The sequence below is a fragment of the Heloderma suspectum genome, chromosome 4 (genome assembly GCF_057233095.1).
Source record: "Heloderma suspectum isolate Gila_16-S chromosome 4, 16-S_ref, whole genome shotgun sequence".
Taxonomy (NCBI): Eukaryota; Metazoa; Chordata; class Lepidosauria; order Squamata; family Helodermatidae; genus Heloderma; species Heloderma suspectum.
Window position 1 is genome coordinate 101,940,059 of NC_139461.1, and position 18,562 is coordinate 101,958,620.

General features: G+C 45.0%; 1 protein-coding gene across 4 annotated transcripts in view; it reads left to right on the forward strand.

Annotated features, from left to right (window-relative positions):
• Positions 1-2,616: 2,616 nt before the first annotated feature.
• Positions 2,617-18,562, forward strand: part of KIAA0319 (KIAA0319 ortholog) — a 59,103-nt gene continuing 43,157 nt past the window's right edge. The window contains exons 1-3 of one of the 4 annotated variants that reach the window (XM_084850114.1): positions 2,660-3,012; positions 6,738-6,814; positions 8,270-8,432. In XM_084850114.1, coding sequence (XP_084706240.1) covers positions 8,378-8,432 — 55 coding nt within the window. In that variant the 5' untranslated portion in view covers positions 2,660-3,012; positions 6,738-6,814; positions 8,270-8,377. Of the gene's footprint in view, positions 3,013-6,737; positions 6,815-8,269; positions 8,433-18,562 lie in introns of all 4 variants that reach the window. The other 3 variants (XM_084850113.1, XM_084850115.1, XM_084850116.1) reach the window with 3 other exon arrangements.

Sequence of the window (18,562 nt, forward strand, 5' to 3'; positions counted from 1 at the left end):
CAATGAGAGGAGCCAGGTGAAGGATTACATCCTCTGCACATCCTATACTCTCCCTCAGGGAGGTGGTCTGGACTGGGCCCAAAGGAAGAAACAACTCAATAGGTAGTGTCAGTAGTAGCGAGGAGGAGGAGGGGTGTACTCAGGGAGAGGAGCCCTTCTACAAATCTATGGTATAATATACACAGTGTATACAACTGTATATTGTGTACAGTTCTGGAACTACGCCTAAAAAAGGATGGAAAAAGTGCAGAAATGAGCAACCAAATGATCAAGGGGCTGGAGCATCTCCCCTATGAAGAAAGATTACAACATCTGGGACTGTTCAGCTTAAGAGAAAAGGTGAGTGAGGGGAGACATGATACAGGTGTACAAAATAATGCATGGTGTGGAGAAAGTGGCAGGGAGACATTTTTCTCAATACTAGACGCCAGGGTCTCCCATGCTGGGAGTTGTAGTCCAACACATCTGGAGGGTGCCAGGCTGGTGAATTCTTATGTCATCAAACAAAGTAGCAAGGGAAGCACCTCCTTGCCTATTTTTTTCTCCCTTGCCAGTCTGCAGTCTCAGAAACAGAAGGTACTGTTCACCAGGTGGTGGCTAGAAGCTCTAACAGCAAGATCTGATTCCCTATGGGCAGGTAACCTTACGGTATATTCCAGCTATACACTCTTAGAAGTTTCCATGGGTTTTCAGGGAATTCTGAATTCCTCCCACTTTGCTCAGTGAAAATAATTATGCTACTGCATCAGCATGTGTGCTGTCATATATTTGCACAACTCTTTGTCCCAAGCATGAGAGATCAGTCCTGAGCCCACCTATTTATCCAGGGGCTATTCCCTGCCTCTGACTATGAATTCACCGCAGCCAAGCTCGCTTCCCCACTACCTGTTTCCTTTGGAACTGACATCATTTGTTTGTTTACTGTTATTACCGAAAATCCAGAAAATGTTGCTGCCAGACTTAGAGTCTTGTGTTTTCTGCTTGTGCTCCTTCCTTTTTAAAGACCTGGTTTGAGGAGGTCTTGAATGGAGTTTCCAGTGCTAATTGGCAATACATGTGGTAAGAGTGAGCACAGCACCGGTTCGTTATTCTTTTATGCTTATTTTTGCTATTAACTACAAATTTGTGAGTGCCCTGTGCGCGCAGAAAGCTTTCGGCCAGGCATGACTCAATGCCATCTGATAAGAGGACACTCTCCTGGATTTGTGGGTGTATGATTGGTGGTGGTCCAAACTTTATTCTAGGGTGCCCAGCACCAGTTCCTTATTCTTTTCTACCTATTTTTGCTATGATCAGTATGGGGTAGCATGCTTGACAACGCCCTGTACATACAGAAAGCTTTGGGCTGGACAGGACTCAATGCCATGTGGTAGAGAAAACTGCTTGACATGTGGATGTATGGTTTGGGGTGGTCCCAAGCTTAATTAGGGGTGCACAGCACCAGTTCCTTAGTTTTCTACCTATGTTGTCTATGATTAGCATACTGCAACATTCTTGACAGCTCCCTGCCTGTACTGAAAGTTTTGGGCCAGACAGGACTCAATACCATCTTGTATAGGATACTGCTGGACACATGGGTGTACGATTTGGGGTATCCAAAATGTTCTGTTGTACAGCCCCAGTTGTTTATTGAATTGCCATTATCAACTAGGGTTATCATGGAATAATGTGTGTTTTGATGGGAGAGAATTGTTTATCTTGAAGGGGACAATCTCCCAATCATGGAAATACATGAGATGGGGTACTCCTTTGGGGTGCAGGGTCATTTAAATATTGGCTCCTTACTCACTTTACTAAGGAAATAAGGAAGTGGGGATTAGCAACCAACTTCATCATTGTGTTGGTAAGTGTTCTAACGGGCAATTAACAGTGCAAACTTATACATGTCTACTCAGATGTAAACTCAATTGAGTTCAGTGGGTCTTAACTCCCAGGTAGATGAGTAAAGCATTGAGTCCTACTTTGTGTTGATATTTGCACATTTAAACATGCAACATAGGTAATCTTTCTCTAGCTTCCGTTCCTCATCCATTCCCTTCTTTCTGCAGAAATCAGTGAGTTTCCATCTCCCCCCCCCATTAATTTCATTTCATTTGTTCAATTTATGAGTCCCCCTAAAGCTGAAGTTCTCAGGATAACATATGTAATAAATTCCCCAGGGTATGGCCACGTTAGTTTTACAGCAGCAAAAAAGACAGTGTTCTGTAGCACCTTAAAAAGTGGCATAAGCTTTCGTGGACACTATCCACTTAATCAGATGCAACTAATAAAAATAAACACAATAAAAAAAAAACATATTGTTGATAAAAAAAAACCCCAAACACATTAAAACCAATAGCATCACTTAAAAATGAACGCAAAAGCCGTAACGACAATCATTAGTATGCTCTTCCTTTTTGCTGCCTGTATTTTTAACTTTATTTCAAAATCAAATTCTATGTTTAAAAAATTCTCTCTCTCTTCTGCATACGGCCCTCAAAAGCCGCGTTTTAGCCATCCCTAAAAGGCCTGGCGGCACGATTGCGCCGCTGCCGTCTTGCCCCAGCCCCAGCCCCATAGCTTTTCTTTGCTCCTCTCCGGAGAAGCGATGTGGGTGGAGCTCAGGCATCGCCGCCTGGCGGCGGGGCTGGGAGCCGTCTCTGGGCGGCGAGTGCGCGCTGGTGCCACCGGCTGCGAGCAAGAGGGAGAAGAAGAGGAAAGAAACGAGAAACCCGCTTTGGTGCGTCTGGTCTGTTTTGCTGTATTCTGGGGAGCGGCGAGCAAAAGGATTTCCAGGCATCGATCGCCTGTCTTTTTGCTAGCTCGGCCTATTAGAGGCGCCCACACCCACTTTTGTTTTGCTCTTGGCAAAATCGCTTTTCTCCATCCGCTCCCGACTGCAAATCTTCGGGAAGGCGACGCGAGGAGGAGCCGCTGGGGCCCCGGCGCTGAAGCGTCAGCCGCTGTTATTGGCGCCGCCGCCCGATTTCCGCCCCCTCCCGCACATGCACCTTAAAAATCAGCCTCCGCCAGGTAAGAAAATCGGAGCTGCGCTCTCCCTCCACCGCCGGCGCTGCTAGAGACTGCGTGTGGCATGATTGTCGGGGAAGCCAAGTAAGTGATGGGCGTGTTAAATAAGCGGGCGATGGGTGGGATGGAAGCCCCGGAGAGGAAGATGCGTTTGGTTTGATTTCTCTCTTGTTGACGCACAGGGTCGGTTCTTGCGCATCCCCTTGTGTCTAGCACGGTGATCCGTGTAAGATCGGATGTTAATCCATCCCCGATCGGATCGCTCCATAAAAACCTTTAGAAAAATAGGAATACGAAAGCCATCACAATGTCATGTTTCACCTCTCCCTCCCCCCGCCCCCCCGCAAAACAAACCAAAAAAATCACTTAGGGATGTTATTATATTAAACGGTATATAAGTATTGCTAATAAATAAATATGCGATTGTTTTCAGGGGAAAATGCGTTTCTTCTTTTTATTGCCTAGTGATTTGTAAAAAAAAAAGAAAGCACCTTTACTGCATCTTATATAGCTCTACAGAGCCCTTGATGTACTTTCCATCCTGTACTCTTTCACTAAAACCGACATTCGCAATTTTCTTTCTAAACATGGAATTAATAATAAATTATTATCATCACCATTGCATTCATTTTGCAGCAACAAGAAATAAAATGCATATGCAGATCTGCCATTCTTACATTTTCACACCGCTGCAGGGAAATTGTTCCTTTTCCCACTGAGCAACATGATACTGAAGTTGAAGAAAGACTGAACATAAATGGTTGCTTGCTTCAAGTATGGGGACGTTTAATTAAAATATCTTGCTGAAGGGATAGGAGTGACATCTGTACGTTCCCACGTACTTGCAACCAGTTGGCTAAGAGGCACCCAATGCAAAGGACTCAATTTCTTGTTTGTATGAAAGGTATTTAACCGTCTCCCCTCCCCGCTTTGCACTTGATAAATTAAATACTTCAAAATGTATTTAGCTTATCAAGCAAATTCCCTGCAAAAATGCACCACTTAATCTAAGTAGCACATTCATTGCCATTGTGCTTGCTACATATACTGCTGTCGCATGATTGTCACAGGTACTTTACTGGATTTTTAAAAAGATATTTTGTTGTTCAGTTGTTAAGTCGTGTCCGACTCTTCGTGACCCCATGGACCATAGCATGCCAGGCCTTCCTGTCCTCCGCTCTCTCCTGGGGTGTGCTCAAGTTCATATTCATTGCATCGGTGATGCTATCTAGCCATCTCACCCTCTGCCATCCCCTTCTCCTTTTGCCTTCAGTCTTTCCCAGCATCAGGGTCTTTTCCAGGGAGTTTTCTCTTTGCATTAGGTGGCCAAAATATTTGAGCTTCAGCTTCAGTATCTGTCCTTCCAATGAGCAGTCAGGGTTGATTTCCTGTAGGATTAACAAATAAGTAACATTTCCCCTGAATGTGCAACACAATTTTGTGCATGTTCTTTTAATTAAAAGATTAATTAAAAATGAATTGGAGCACACCCCTTGCCCTCCTGTGCACATGAGGAAGGGGACCCCCTTAGGACTTAATGGAAACCTTTTAACTCCTTTCCCCTGCTGATCTTTGGCTGAGTGTATGCATAGTGCCTGTGCACTGCTAAGTGCCTGGCCATTTACAATGGAAGGCTCATTGGCATTCCTACAATGAGATCCAGCAGACACCCATTCATCCCAAGGACCTGGTGTGTATGCTAACTTATGCTTCAAGCATATTCTGCATCATGTTTAGCTTGGGAGCTTTCCAGAAGCATCTGAGTCCTGGACTGTTTATTTATTACATTTATATCCAGCCTTTCTTCTGAGGAACTCAAGTCTGTATACACGGGGCTCCCGGCAGTCTCCTATCCAGGCATTGACTAGTCCCCAAACTGCTTAGCTTCAGTAAGATTGCTACATCATGTACTTCCAGATCATGCTCTCCCTAGGACTATATGATGATGTATTTTGGTCCAGCAAGGCAATTCTTATGAAGTGAGATGCGAATAAATCTCTTAATCAATGGAGCTGATGGGTGTTTATGCTTCTTGGAATATTGAGGCCTGTATATCCCAGGAATAGCACTGAGATTTTATAAGCCCTTTATAACCTAAATATTTCATATTGATAGCTGTATTGCTTTTCTTAAGAACAGACATTTGAACTAGTAGTCTGAGAGAATTATCTTTGTGATCAACAGTGGCTGTCTAATACCATTTCTGCCCCCCCCACAATTATGCATACGAAAAATACAACAAATATTTATCAAAAAATAAGCAACAGCCTTGCACTGTAATATAGCTTTTGTAAATATGGATAACCAGGAAGAGGCTTGTGTGCATAAATAAATAATAAAATAAATAAATGAAACCTTTCTGGTGCCTTCACAAACAATATTCCACTTATGATGGGATTTCACTATTTCTCCCTCTTTGGAACTTCCTACTAAGTGTACCTGAAATGTACACTTGTGGTATATTTGTTACCATGTGTGTTAAGTTACCCTTCGAACGTCTTTTGAAGCCGGATGGCTTGTGAGGCATCTGGTTGTCTGGAACAATGGGGGTCCCTTTCTACTTACCATCTGTATCATGATATGGTGTAAATCAGCTTTATAATCATGGCATTTTAATATCTTGCCAGAGCAATTACACTGTTCATTGGCTTTTAGTGTGATTGGCTCTTGGAACTGTGTAACCCGTTCGTGGTTGCTTCAGCAATTGTTAACACAGACATTTGATTAGGCAGCTGACATATCTGCTTAATTATTCTGTTGCAAAGTGTCCTTTTAAATGAAGCACCACTTCTATTCACTATCTAGCAACTGAGAATTTGGAGAATATCTCCTGGGCAGACGGTCCATCTAAAACATTATGAAATAAAAGTCCTTTTAGCCGAGTAGCTTGATTGCTTTTATTTCCCCCACCCTCCCATTAAACTATCAGGATTATTTCCTGGCTGTGCTCTCCATATATGCCTGGACTGTAAGGACATCTTCAGAGGCCGTTCTCCAGGTTCCCCCACCAAATGTGTGGTCACTAAGGAGAGGGCCTCTTCAGTGGTGGCATCCCAGTTGCGCAATGCTCTCTCCAGAGCGGCTTGTAGTATATTCCATGCCAGGTGCCGACCTTTTTATTTTCCCAGGCTTTTTAGTCTGCAAGTGGTTCTTAAAAAAAAAAAAGTGTTAGTGTGTTTTAAGATACTTACACTGCTGCTGGCTTCTACATTTGCTTTTTACTCTAGTTTCATTCTGTTTAAACCTTTAAATGTTTTTATACTATGTTATATTATGCTATTGTATTTTCTGGTTTTTAAGTCTTGTTTTGTGAACTGCATAGGGAACTTCAGCTATTTGGAGGTATAGATATGTAACAAAATAAATAAATGTTTTTTAGACTTAAGCTCTGAGATGTTATAAAGCCCAGATTGACCTGGGACCTAGAGTCCTTGAAGGACTGCTCTCTCCCCTGTGATCCTGCCTGACTCTTAAGATCTGCTTCAGGTGGTCTTCTCCAGATGTCTCTGCTCTCTGACATTAGGGAGGTAATGGCTTGGGTGGGGGTAACTTTTCAGTTCCAGCCTCCAGTTTATGAAATGACCTCCCCAGGCATATTTGAAAGACACCACATTATTGTCTCTAAAACTTTAGATTAAGACCTTTTAAAAACAAATTATCTAATACTTTTAATGATCGATCTGTGTTTCTGGTGGTTTTGTTGATTTCATGTTTTTTATTGACTATAGTTTGCTGCTTGTGTTTTCTTTGGTGCTGTATTTATCCGCTCACCTTGTCACCATTGGCGATCAGGAATTCCACACAGGTGAGTGTGTGGTATTACCTTCAGGCAAGTGAGTTGCTGGCGAAGGGGGGATAGAGCATTCTGTCCTTCCTTCACCAGTCCACTTGGCTTCCACACTCCACAGAAAATGGAGACATGTGAGTCCCTGGCCTGGAGTCCCAGTCCAACAAACTATGGTTTGCTGGAACTTGAAGAAGTTACAGGGTCAAACACCACCTCTTCCTCGTCCCTCTTCTCATGTTCTAGCCTTGAGAGGATACTTCTTGGCTTGTTAAACCACATTTTCCCCATAATGTCCAAACTGAAAAACAGTGGTTTAAGCACCCCTACAAGCCAGGATTGCAAACCAAGTTTTGACCCTGGTTTGCCAACCCTGGCTTGTAGGAAATATGTAAACCATAGTTTCCTGGTTTGGTCATCATGGAGAAACTGTGATTTAACAAACCAGGAAGTCTCTGCAGCTGGCTCATGAGAGGGGAAGGGGAGTTCTTGAAAACAAACTGTGGTTTCTGTACTGGGCCCTTAAGTGTTATCCTCCTAGTTGTAGGGCACAATCCTATCAAGACAGACATTAGCCTCCAAACTCGGAGGCTGGCGTGTATCCAATGCAGGGCAGCCAGAGCATGGAAGGAATCCTCTCCTCCTTGCTACAGCTGCCCTGCATTCTTGGCTAGACATGTGTTTTCGGCTATCTAGCTGCAGCTTCGGGGAGGGAAGGGGCTCTGAGACCCAATAGGAAGCTGTCTAAAGCAGATTCTGTGGTTCTCTCCCTGCCCCAGGGACTGCCCACTTTTCATGGTCTCTGCACTCCATTTATGAGCGCAGAGTTGGCGGCAGTGTGGAAAGAACCACCCAGCTATGAGGGGGTGGGTGAGGGGCAGGGACTGTGGTTTCTGGAAACTGAGGTTGGACGACCTCGGTTCCCAGATACTGAAAAATCCTGTGGCCGTCTAGACAGTGTCTAGTGGCCATAGGATTGCCCTCTAAAGGTGCAATCCTATGCATGTTTAGACAGAGAAAAGGCCTACAAAGGCTTTGCTGGCTGGGGAATGCTGGGAGTTGTAGGCCTTTTCTTTGTCTAACTTGCATAGGATTGCACCTTACTTATGGCCAATGGTGGACATTGCAAATAAGACAACCTTTGTGCAGAGGAAAACTGTTCTGCCTGTGGTTGTTGTGTGAAGGTGCTCGTGACAGCTGCATAGACAACAAACCTCATTATTATTATTATTATTAGATGATGTTCATGTGTAGAAGGTTTCTGTGGGAGTTTCTTTGCCTATGACTCCCTTGCAGCTTTAAAGAATGACAGGCGCAAGTGATCTGTCTTGCCCTTTTAATCTTCATATTTCCTAGCTTGTTCCATCTTCTGCCACTGTAGCCAGGGGGATCCTTGTACACTCCTATCCATCTGTTTGCTCTGTGACATTCAATTAATATTCATGCCAGGCCTATTTTTCCTCCTTCTGTTACCAGCCCTGCAGGGCCTCAGCTGGACATCAAGCAGTATCAGAAGAAACTTACAATAAGCTTGTAGAATCTCCAAATTGCTTCCTGGAACTGGGGTTGCCTGCTTAAGGAAGAATGTCTCTTGGGCCAGGACTAAGTGCCCTCTGCTTACTCTTGGGGGCTCTAACAGGTAGGACTGTGCTTGTAGTATTCATGCTATAATGATAGCAAACCATTAATTTGCTTCCAGGGCCATGTGGGGAAATAAAAGCCAAGATGCTCCATTGTGCAGCAGCACCTTGGAAGCCAGATAAAATGGCTTTTGGAACTGGAAATTCCTTGACTTTCTTGGCTCCCAAATGGCTTATGTAATGAAGACTGATTGAAATAAGCCACCAAAGGTACAGTCCTAACCACGTTTAAACGGAAAAAAGTCCTGGAACTCCCAGCATTCCCCAGACAGCCATGCTGACTGGGGAATGCTGGGACTTGTAGGGCTTTTTTTCTTGTGTAAACACGCATAGGATTGTGCCCCTAATGTCCTAGAATCAGCTGGAGAATCTCAATAGATGTGGCAGTAAAACATCAGTGTAAACATCACACTCTCCTTCATGGATCACTGCCTTGTTGTGGCGAAGGGACTTGCGTAACTCAGTGAAGCCATAAGCTATGCCGTGCAGGGCCACCCAAGACTGACAGGTCATGGCGGAGAGAGTTCTGACAAAATGTGATCCACTGGAGAAGGAAATGGCAACCCACTCCAGTATTCTTGCCAAGAAAACCCCATGGAACGTATCACAAGGCTAAAAGACATGACGCTGGAAGATGAGCCCCTCAGGTCAGAAGGTGTCCAATATACTACTGGGGAAGAGCAGAGGGAATTTCCAAGTAGTGCCAGAAAGAGTGAAGCGGCTGGGCCAAAGCCGAAAGGACACTCAGCTGCGGATGTGTCTGGTGGTGAAAAGAAAGTCTAATGCTGTAAAGAACAATATTGTTTAGGAACCTGGAATGTAAGATCAGTGAATCAAGGTAAGCTGGAGGTGGTCAAACATGAGATGGCAAGATTGAACATCGACATCTTGGGAATCAGCGAACTAAAATGGACAAGCATGGGTGAATTTAATTCAGGTGACCATTATATCTACTACTATGGGCAAGAATCCCTTAGAAGAAATGGAGTAGCACTCATAGTCAATAAAAGGGTGGGAAAAGCAGTACTGGGGTACAATCTCAAAAACGATAGAATGATTTCAGTACAAATCCAAGGCAAACCATTCAACATCACAGTAATTGAAGTCTATGAGGCCAAAGAAGCTGAGCTTCATCAGTTCTACGAAGACCTACAACACCTTCTAGAACTAACACCCAAAAAAGATGTCCTCTTCATCATAGGGGATTGGAATGCTAAAGTAGGAAGTCAAGAAATCACCGGGATAACAGGCAAGCATGGCCTTGGTGTACAAAATGAAGCAGGACAAAGGCTAATAGAGTTTTGCCAAGAGAACACGCTGATCATAGCAAACACTCTTTTCCAACAGCACAAGAGGCGACTCTACACATGGACATCACCACATGGTCAATATCGAAATCAGATTGATTATGATTGATTATGTCCTTTGCAGCCAAAGATAGAGAAGCTCCATACAGTCAGTAAAAACAAGACCTGGAGCTGACTGTGGCTCAGATCATGAGCTGCTTCTTGCAAAATTTCAGCTTAAATTGAAGAATGTAGGGAAAACCACTAAACCATTCAGGTATGACCTCAATCATATCCCTTATGAATATACAGTGGAGGTGAGGAATAGACTTCAGGGATTAGACCTGATAGACAGAGTGCCTGAGGAACTATGGAAGGAGGTCCGTTAACATTGTTCAGGAGGCAGCAACTCAATCCATCCCAAAGAAAAAGAAATGCAAGAAAGCCAAGTGGCTGTCTGATGAGACGCTACAATTAGCTGAGGAAAGAAGGGAAGCAAAAAGCAAGGGAGAAAGGGGAAGATATATCCAACTGAATGCAGAGTTCCAGAGAATAGCAAGGAGAGACAAAAAGGCCTTCTTAAATGAACAATGCAAAGGAATCGACGAAAACAATAGAATGGGAAAGACTAGAGATCTCTTCAAGAAAATCGGAGATCTCAAGGGAACATTTTGTGCAAAGACGGGCATGATAAAGGACAAAGAAGGCAGGGATCTAACAGAAGCAGATGAGATTAAGAAGAGGTGGAAAGAATACACAGAAGAACTATACAGGAAAGATCTGAATGACCCTGATAGCCATGATAGTGCGGTCACTGAACTTGAGCCGGACATCCTCGAGAGTGAAGTCAAGTGGGCCTTAGGAAGCATTACTAACAACAAAGCTAGCGGAGATGACAGTATTCCAGCTAAGCTATTTAAAACCCTAAAAGATGATGCTGTTAAAGTGCTGCACTCAATATGCCAACAAATTTGGAACACTCAACAATGGCCACAAGACTGGAAAAGGTCAGTTTACATTCCAATTCCAAAGAAGGGCAATGCCAAAGAGTGTTCAAACTACCGTACAGTTGCGCTCATTTCACGTGCCAGCAAGGTTATGCTCAAAATCCTACAAGTTAGGCTTCAGCAGTATGTGAACCGAGAACTACTGGAAGTACAAGCTGAGTTTTGAAGAGGCAGAGGAACTAGAGATCAAATCACCAACATTCGCTGGATCATGGAGAAAGCAAGAGAATTCCAGAAAAACGTCTATTTCTGCTTCATTGACTACGCTAAAGCCTTTGATTGTGTGGATCACAACAAACTGTGGCAAATTCTTAAAGAGATGGGAGTACCAGACCACCTTACCTGTCTCTTGAGAAACCTGTACGAGGGACAAGAAGCAACAGTAAGAACCGGACATGGAACAACTGATTAGTTCAAAATTGGGAAAGGAGTACGACAAGGCTGTATATTGTCACCCTGCTTATTTAATTTATATGCAGAGTACATCATGAGAAACGCCGGGTTGGATGAATCACAGGTCGGAATTAAGATTGCTGGGAGCATTATCAACAACCTGAGATACGCAGACGATACCACTCTAATGGCAGAAAGCGAAGAGGATCTAAAGAGCCTCTTGTTGAGGGTGAAAGTGGAGAGTGCAAAACAGAGGGCTTGCATAGCTGGCCAGGTGGCTGCCCGGATCGACCTGAAGCACTCAGATGTGCTTCAGATTGATCCAGTCCGCTTTGGACTGATCTCGACCTGCTCCGGACCAAAGCAGTCTGAATCGGCCCACTTTGACACAGAATTCAGATCCGGAGCTGAAGCGGTACACAGCCCTAACCACAATGATCAATGTGGCTGGAACAGCTCCCCTACGAGGAAAGGTCACAGAGTTTGGGGCTGTTTAGTTTAGTCAAAAGGCAAGTAAGGGAAGCCATGACAGAAAACTATACATGCTGTGGAAAAAGCGGATAGGGAGAAGTGTTTCTCCCTCTCTTGCAGTACTAGAGCTACATGGGTCATCCCATGAAGCTGAATGGTGGGAGATTCAGGACAGATAAAAGGAAGTACTTCTTCACACAGCACTGAGTCAAACTATGGAATTCGCTACCACAGGAAGTAGTGATGACCACCAGTTGGGATGGCTTTAAAAGGGGGTTGGACAAATTCCTGGAGGTAAAGGCTATCAATGGCTACTATTCTTGATGGCTGTGTACTACCTTCAGTATCAGAGGCAGTATGCCTATGTACACCAGTTGCCGGGGAACATGGGCGGGTAGGTGCTGTTGCACGCATAGGTTTCCCAGAGGCATCTGGTTGGCCGCTGTGGGAAGAAAATGCTGGACTAGTAAGGCCTGTGGCCTGATCCAGCATACTTCGTCTTTCCCCCTTCTCTCTCCCTCTGCCTCCCTGCCTAGCAAACTGCTGGGAGAGGGACAGATTGCTCTTGCCAGAGGTCTGAACTGATCACTTGCTGAGGGCTTTTAGTCTGAGGACCACATAGAATTAAACCAAGGGCCAGATGTGGGCCTAGGGCTGCAGACCCTGGCCTGTTGTGCTTTAGGTTAAAAGTTGCTTTAGGTTAAAAGTTGGTTGATCAGTTTGTACATTGGAAGCAGAAGTATGAACGATCAACGCTCTGTTTTCCCTGCTTCTGCTGATAACGTGCAAAGGAAACACCTGTGATGAGGCCCTTCGACTGTAGTTCACTTCACTTACCTGGGAATAAGCCCTAGTGAACTCAGTGGGACTTCTTCTGAGTAGACTTTTATAGGATTGCACTTTCAGTCTCCATATGACCAGTGGTACACACTGATTGCGGTGTAGGTGAGGGGGAGTTGTCCCAGTTAAACATCACAGTGCAAGCTGGAGGCAGGGAAACATCTATGATTCCTACTTCTTCTTTTTTTCTGCTTCTGTGTAATGTATGAACCAGCTCACAGAGTGAGAAATTCTGAGTTCAGATCATGATAGTCTTCAGCATGCTGTTTGTCCCTTAGCCTCTGTTTTTGCTTCTGGACCTGTAGAACAGGCTTTGCGAACTGTGCAATGTTTATTGATCTCTGGAAGCTGCCAATTGGAATTGCAGCAGCGATCCACCAAATGCTTCATTCAAGTGTTTTTTAGCTTTCTGCTTCCATTCATGAATCTCTTTTGATTTTTGAGAAATAGTATATATTTATACTTCTGTCCTACTACCATTCTCCCCATTGAGGTTACTGATCAAGTCTGTATGCACTTAGCATCAGTAACTCTGCAATGTGTGTGTGTGTGTGTGTGTTTATTACATGTATATCCCCTTTTTCTCCAAGAAGCCCAAAGCAGTGTACATGATCCTAATCCATTTTATCCTCACAACAGCAACCCTGTGAGGTTGGTTAGGCTGAGAGTCAGTGACTGGCCCAAAGTTGCCCAGTGAGCTTCATGGCCAAGTCAGTGGGGACTAGAACCTGGATCTCCCAGTCCAGCACCCTAATGGTTATAACACACTGGCTCCACATCCGGTGGTCATTTTGAACACTTGTGTTAGGCTGTCATTTTGTATTTTAGTTGCGTCACAATATCATGTATCAAATGATGTAGATTTACAGTGCAATTCTGTGCATGTCTACTTGGAAGTAGGTCTCACTGAGTTCAGGGGAGCTTACTCCAAGGTAAGTGTGCATAGAATTGCAACCTCAGCTACTGAAATGTTTCCACCCCAGTGTGTGTGTACAGGAAGGTATAGATTAAAAATTTCACCCACGTTACACTCGGTTGCACCCATCATTACACTCTGAGAATTTTTGTGGCATTTTGCCTAGCATTTGTTAGCCTAATTGTCTTCTCTGACACATATTTCCTATGTCTTCTATATTGTTGCTGGTTTTTTGTTTTGTATTTTTAAATGGTTTTTAGTTTTTACTATAGGCTGCCTTGAAGCCATTTGATATCAGGGTGGGCTATAAATGACTTAAATAAATAATGTGGAGCAGGTTACCTGAGGAATTCCATACCAACTATAAAGTTGAAGCAAATTATGGCAGTGGTATTTTTTGGCTTGCAGAGATGTTAGAAATGCTTCTTCCCATTCTGACATCTTAGTTTTCTGCATCCATGTGGCCTAGAAACTTGCTTTTAAAAATTATTTTTAAAGTAATTACAGCTGAGATACTCCAGATTCCCTGCTGGATTTGTGGCACTGAAGTAGCTATGCAGATTTTTAGAGTATCGGAATAGACATATTTACATTCACAGTAATGGACCCAATATATAGTTTGGATAGACAAGCCATTCTTATAAGGCTCAAAAAGAATATGTGGATGACACTAGTTTCATAGATAATTCTTCATGTTCTAAATAATGGACTGGCTTCATGCACCTTGAAAAGACAGAAAAGACATGTCTTTGTCAGATGTTCTGCTGGTTCACTCACAGCAAAATGTGATAGTCACTGTGCAAACTTTTGCAATTATGTTTTATTTAGAGACTTGAATATGAGATATGTCCTGCTTGTGGACTGCCCATAGTTGCAAACAGGATACTGGGCTAGATGGACTTTTTATCTGCTCTGGTAGGGCACTTGTTTCATTCACATTAAAGAACAGTTGTTGGATGGGATGGATTAAGTTAGAGGGCAAAGAAAAATGTACCTTGGGTAGGATGAGTGGATTTAGCTGAATAGTTTTCTTTTTGCACTCACAGAAAACAATTGCTGTAGTTGAAGATAGGAGAATCTTGTCTTGGGAGAATCTTGAATGCTTGTTGGTTTGTAAATGATCAGCAAAGCTGTAAGTCATATTCTGACTACATTGTCAGTTTTGCAAACCCATTTTCTAAAAATTGTTTCTACAGTTGTATTGGTGGTGTCCCAACCCTCGCCCACCCCAGGTGTGTAGTGGACATAAATGTGTGGTCAGGATGGTTCTAGATATTGAAGTGTCCTGGGCAGGGCTCTGTTTTCTCCTCCCTCATCTTCCTTTCCCATATGACTCTCCACCCTTTTTCTTCTCATCATCGCTCCACTTACCTCATCCTTCCACTATTTTCAGTTTGTTCTTGTGCTCCATTTGCATGCATCCACAGCTGAGTGGGATCCACTCCCTGAAGCGCAACCATTCACTGCTCGAGCTAGGGGTGTGTGTGTGTGTGTGTGTAGGGCATGGTTGGGCACCTGCCAAGGGCCCACGCCCCAGCAAGGGCCCACTGACAAGAGCCCCCTGGAGTTGCTCCTCCTCTTCACCACTCTAAAACTGCTTGTTCACCTGCCTCTCACTCTGGCCCGGACAATGGGGGTGGTGATGTGGAGGAGCGGGAGATGCTATGGCCTACTTGCTCCCAGGCTCTCTGCCTGTCAAGCAAGTAAGTAGTAGCAAAGATGAGAAAGAGGATAAGGAGCAATAGCAGCTGGTGGCAATGGTGGTGAGAAGGCAGACTCACGGAGGGAGGGGGCCCACTGAGGGTAGCTTGCCTAAGGGCCTTCAAAAGCTTGGAGCTGGCTCTGTGTGTGTCAGGATTCCCTTAGCCCCTACTTCTCTTCAGCGCCCAAACATACACAGAGGAGAGGCTTCAGTCTACAGCTTTTAATCCATTACTTCACAGGGTCATACGGATGCAAATTCTCAGAGACTCTCTGTCTACAAAGGAATGCCTTCAGGGGATTCAAATGGAATTTTTGAGAGTTGCCTGCCTTTGAAGAGGGAGGTGGTCTTGCTAGCCTAACTTAAGGGGGGAGGTCCCTCTCTTGTCGTGAGGCCTCTAAGTGCAGCTTTTCACGCAAGGCCTATCGGGTAGACCGTCTTAAGTTCCGCCCCTGCCTTCTCTCTCTTTGCTCTGTGCCTGCGTCTGGCATCTATTAGGTCATCCTCCTGTTTGCTGCCTTTCATGGGGTCGGGGGGGGGTTGAGGAGGGACCCTCAAGCTCAGCCATCTGGACATTTGTAACCTGAGAAGCAGGCCTACTCATATCTGGACTAGCCTGGGAAAACACCTCCCCCATGTCTGATGGTTCTTCTTCAGAATCTGAACTGCTATCTCATTTCCTGTGCTCAGAAACACCCATGACAGTATGGGTGTCTGTGGGTATGAATGAGTCTGTCCAACTTAAACATCACCTAGCTGGGAAGGCGAGCAACGACTGGCTGGAAAGGAATGTACAGTTTGTCCCAGCTATGTGGTTGCTTAATTTACACACACATACTCCCATGTGGCATGGGAAGGCATCCCAAGGAAGTGGCTTCCACACTGCTGTGGATGCATGTGAATGGGGCTTGAGATGTCTTATAGGGCTTGATTCTGAGGAAGAATTTGGCATCAAAAATCATGAATGACCTAAAAAGAGCCAGTGTGATGTAATGGCTAGAGTGTTGGACTGGGAGTCGGGAGATCTGGGTACTCCCCACTCAGCCATGAAAGCTCACTGGGTGACTCTGGGCCAGTCACAGACTCTCAGCCCAACCTACCTCACAGGGTTGTTGTGAGGGTAAAATTGAGAGGAGGAGGACTATGTATGCTGCCTTGGGTTCCTTAAGGAGGAAGAGAGGTGGGATATAATGGAAGGAAGGAAGGAAGGAAGGATCGTGGTTTTAAAACAGCACCACTATTCCACCTACTATTAATTAGTTGTTATGTACTATTTTCATGGATACTTCTGCAGTGACCCAGAATCTTGCCTAGAAGCAAGTAGCAGGATTGTGCTCCTTGTCATTTCCACAAAGGGAATTCGCTGGCCTTACAGACGTGTCGTGTGCATAGCTCTGATCCAAACAAGGTGTTTTCTTTTTCAGTGACTTAGCAGGCTACCTTGCCTAGTCAGCTCATTTGAGTGTGCTACCCTTGACTTCTGTAGCAACTTAAAATGAAATTTCTCTTCTTTTCTTTCTATCTCCATCCAAAATAAGTGAAACGGTTGTGAAGGGCTCCTTGGAGGCCTCTCTCAGTCTAATCCAGTAGCCAAGTCCAGACACAGACAAAGGGATTCTTTTCAAAGCTTTATTCCTCTTTTACAACTTAACAACTCTACTGTTAGCAACTAGATATTAGCAGCAGAGTACCTATGCCCTAAGTTGGAACAGTTGGTCCCCGTTTGAAAGGGAATCACTGGCAGACCCTGAACTTAAGGGCTAGGGAGAGTCCCTCCCCTTTTCCCTTGGATCCTCTGGGCGCAACCATTGTTTGCGCGCCAACCAGGCACTACACCTCCTTTCCGCGACCTCCATTTGGCGCCGCTCTCTGCATCGGCGTCGCATGTCCATCAAGTCTGCTTCCCGCGCTCTGTCACTCCCAGGACTGCTATCTAAGCTAGGAATGCTGGTGGGAGGAATCTCTGTCAGCTGTTGGCCCTGGGAAAGAGGAGCGCGCTCCTCTCCCAGGAGTGACTCCTCTTCCTCAGAATCAGAACTACTCTGGGATTCTATGGGCTCAGTGTCCACCCTGACAATGGTTGCAACAATATTTAACTTCCAAAATAGGGGGAGCAAAACTCCTAGACCCTATCTACATGGGGGATTTACTGCGGTGTTCTTGCACCTCACAATCGGGCATGATACGTGATATTACCCCAATCTGCAGCAACCATGGGTTTTCCTGCTGTAAAAGCTTCATTTTCGCAAAGATGCTTTGTGATGGATTTCCCCTTTAACATGCTGCCATGCTGTTCCATTTGAGTGTGCCCCAAATTAAATGCATGTCAGTGAGCGTGGCTAGGGGTGTGTCTGTGCCCCGACACTGCAGTGTTTTGATGTTGCGTCCGCATAAGTGAGCGGTTCTTTTAAAAAATACTTTTTTCTGCCTCAGTCTTGCGCGCCTCTGCATCTGCAAAGGTGCTATATCCACTCCTTCACAGCTTCGCATAATGGAGGCTGCATATTCAGCGGGCAAGGCTCATGGAGTTTCTTGAAAATGCTTAGAAATCCTTGATCTCCTCGACGTGTGTGTGTGTGATCAGCTTAAGTCGAGTCATAGCCTGGTCTACTGCCGAACAAATCTCTGGGGCTGGAATAGCACTGCAATGTTTTGTTTTGTTTTTAAAAAAATCCTGTCTCGGTCCTGTGTACCTTCACAGCTCTGCATTGACAAAGTTTAGGGTTGAGTGCCAGACAAATCTCTATGGAGAATTTCTGGGTGTGAGGCTTTGACACTTACATTACTACTAGGAGGGAGCTGGCTGAGGGGTGTGTGCATGTGTGTGTTTTTATTCTTCTGTATATGGTATACCCTATGGTTGCAAAGGCTCTTCTCTCCCCTGTCAGGCAGGGAGTGGTTGCTGCCACTTCCCTTCCGAGCAGGAATAGTACTTTGCTGGTGCAGCTATTGGCGGGTGCCCCTGTGATTGCAAAGGCTCGTCTCTCCCCTGCTGGGCAGAGAGGAGGCTGCTGCTGCTTCCCTCCGAGCAGGAATAGTGCAAAGTGCTTTGCAAGCATAGGGTGTCATCACTCCCTTCTCAGGCAGGGAGATGGTTGCTGCCAGTTTCCTCCTGAGCCGGAAGAGTACTTCGCAAGCTCAGGGTATGCTGGCTATCAGCTGGTGCCCCTGTGCTTGCAAAGACTTTTGTCTCCCTGCTTGGGAGGAAAGCAGCTGCGACCACCTCGCTGCTTGGTTGGGGAGAGTGTTTTGCAAGCTCGAGTCATGTTGGCTATAGGTAGCCTTGCTCTCCTGCTCTGGCAGGGAGGTAGCTGCTGCCGCTTCCTTCCTGAGCAGGGAGCACACTTTGGGTAGTTTGAGACCTGAGTTGGGGGGAGGAGTTGTGTGTGCGTGTGTGTGTGTGTGTGTGTGTGTGTGTGTGACAGAGAGACAGAGAGAGAGTTAGTCTTCGCATTAAATACTTGAAATCCTCCCTGTCATAACCTCTAATTAGCAACCTTGCCTGACAAGCAAA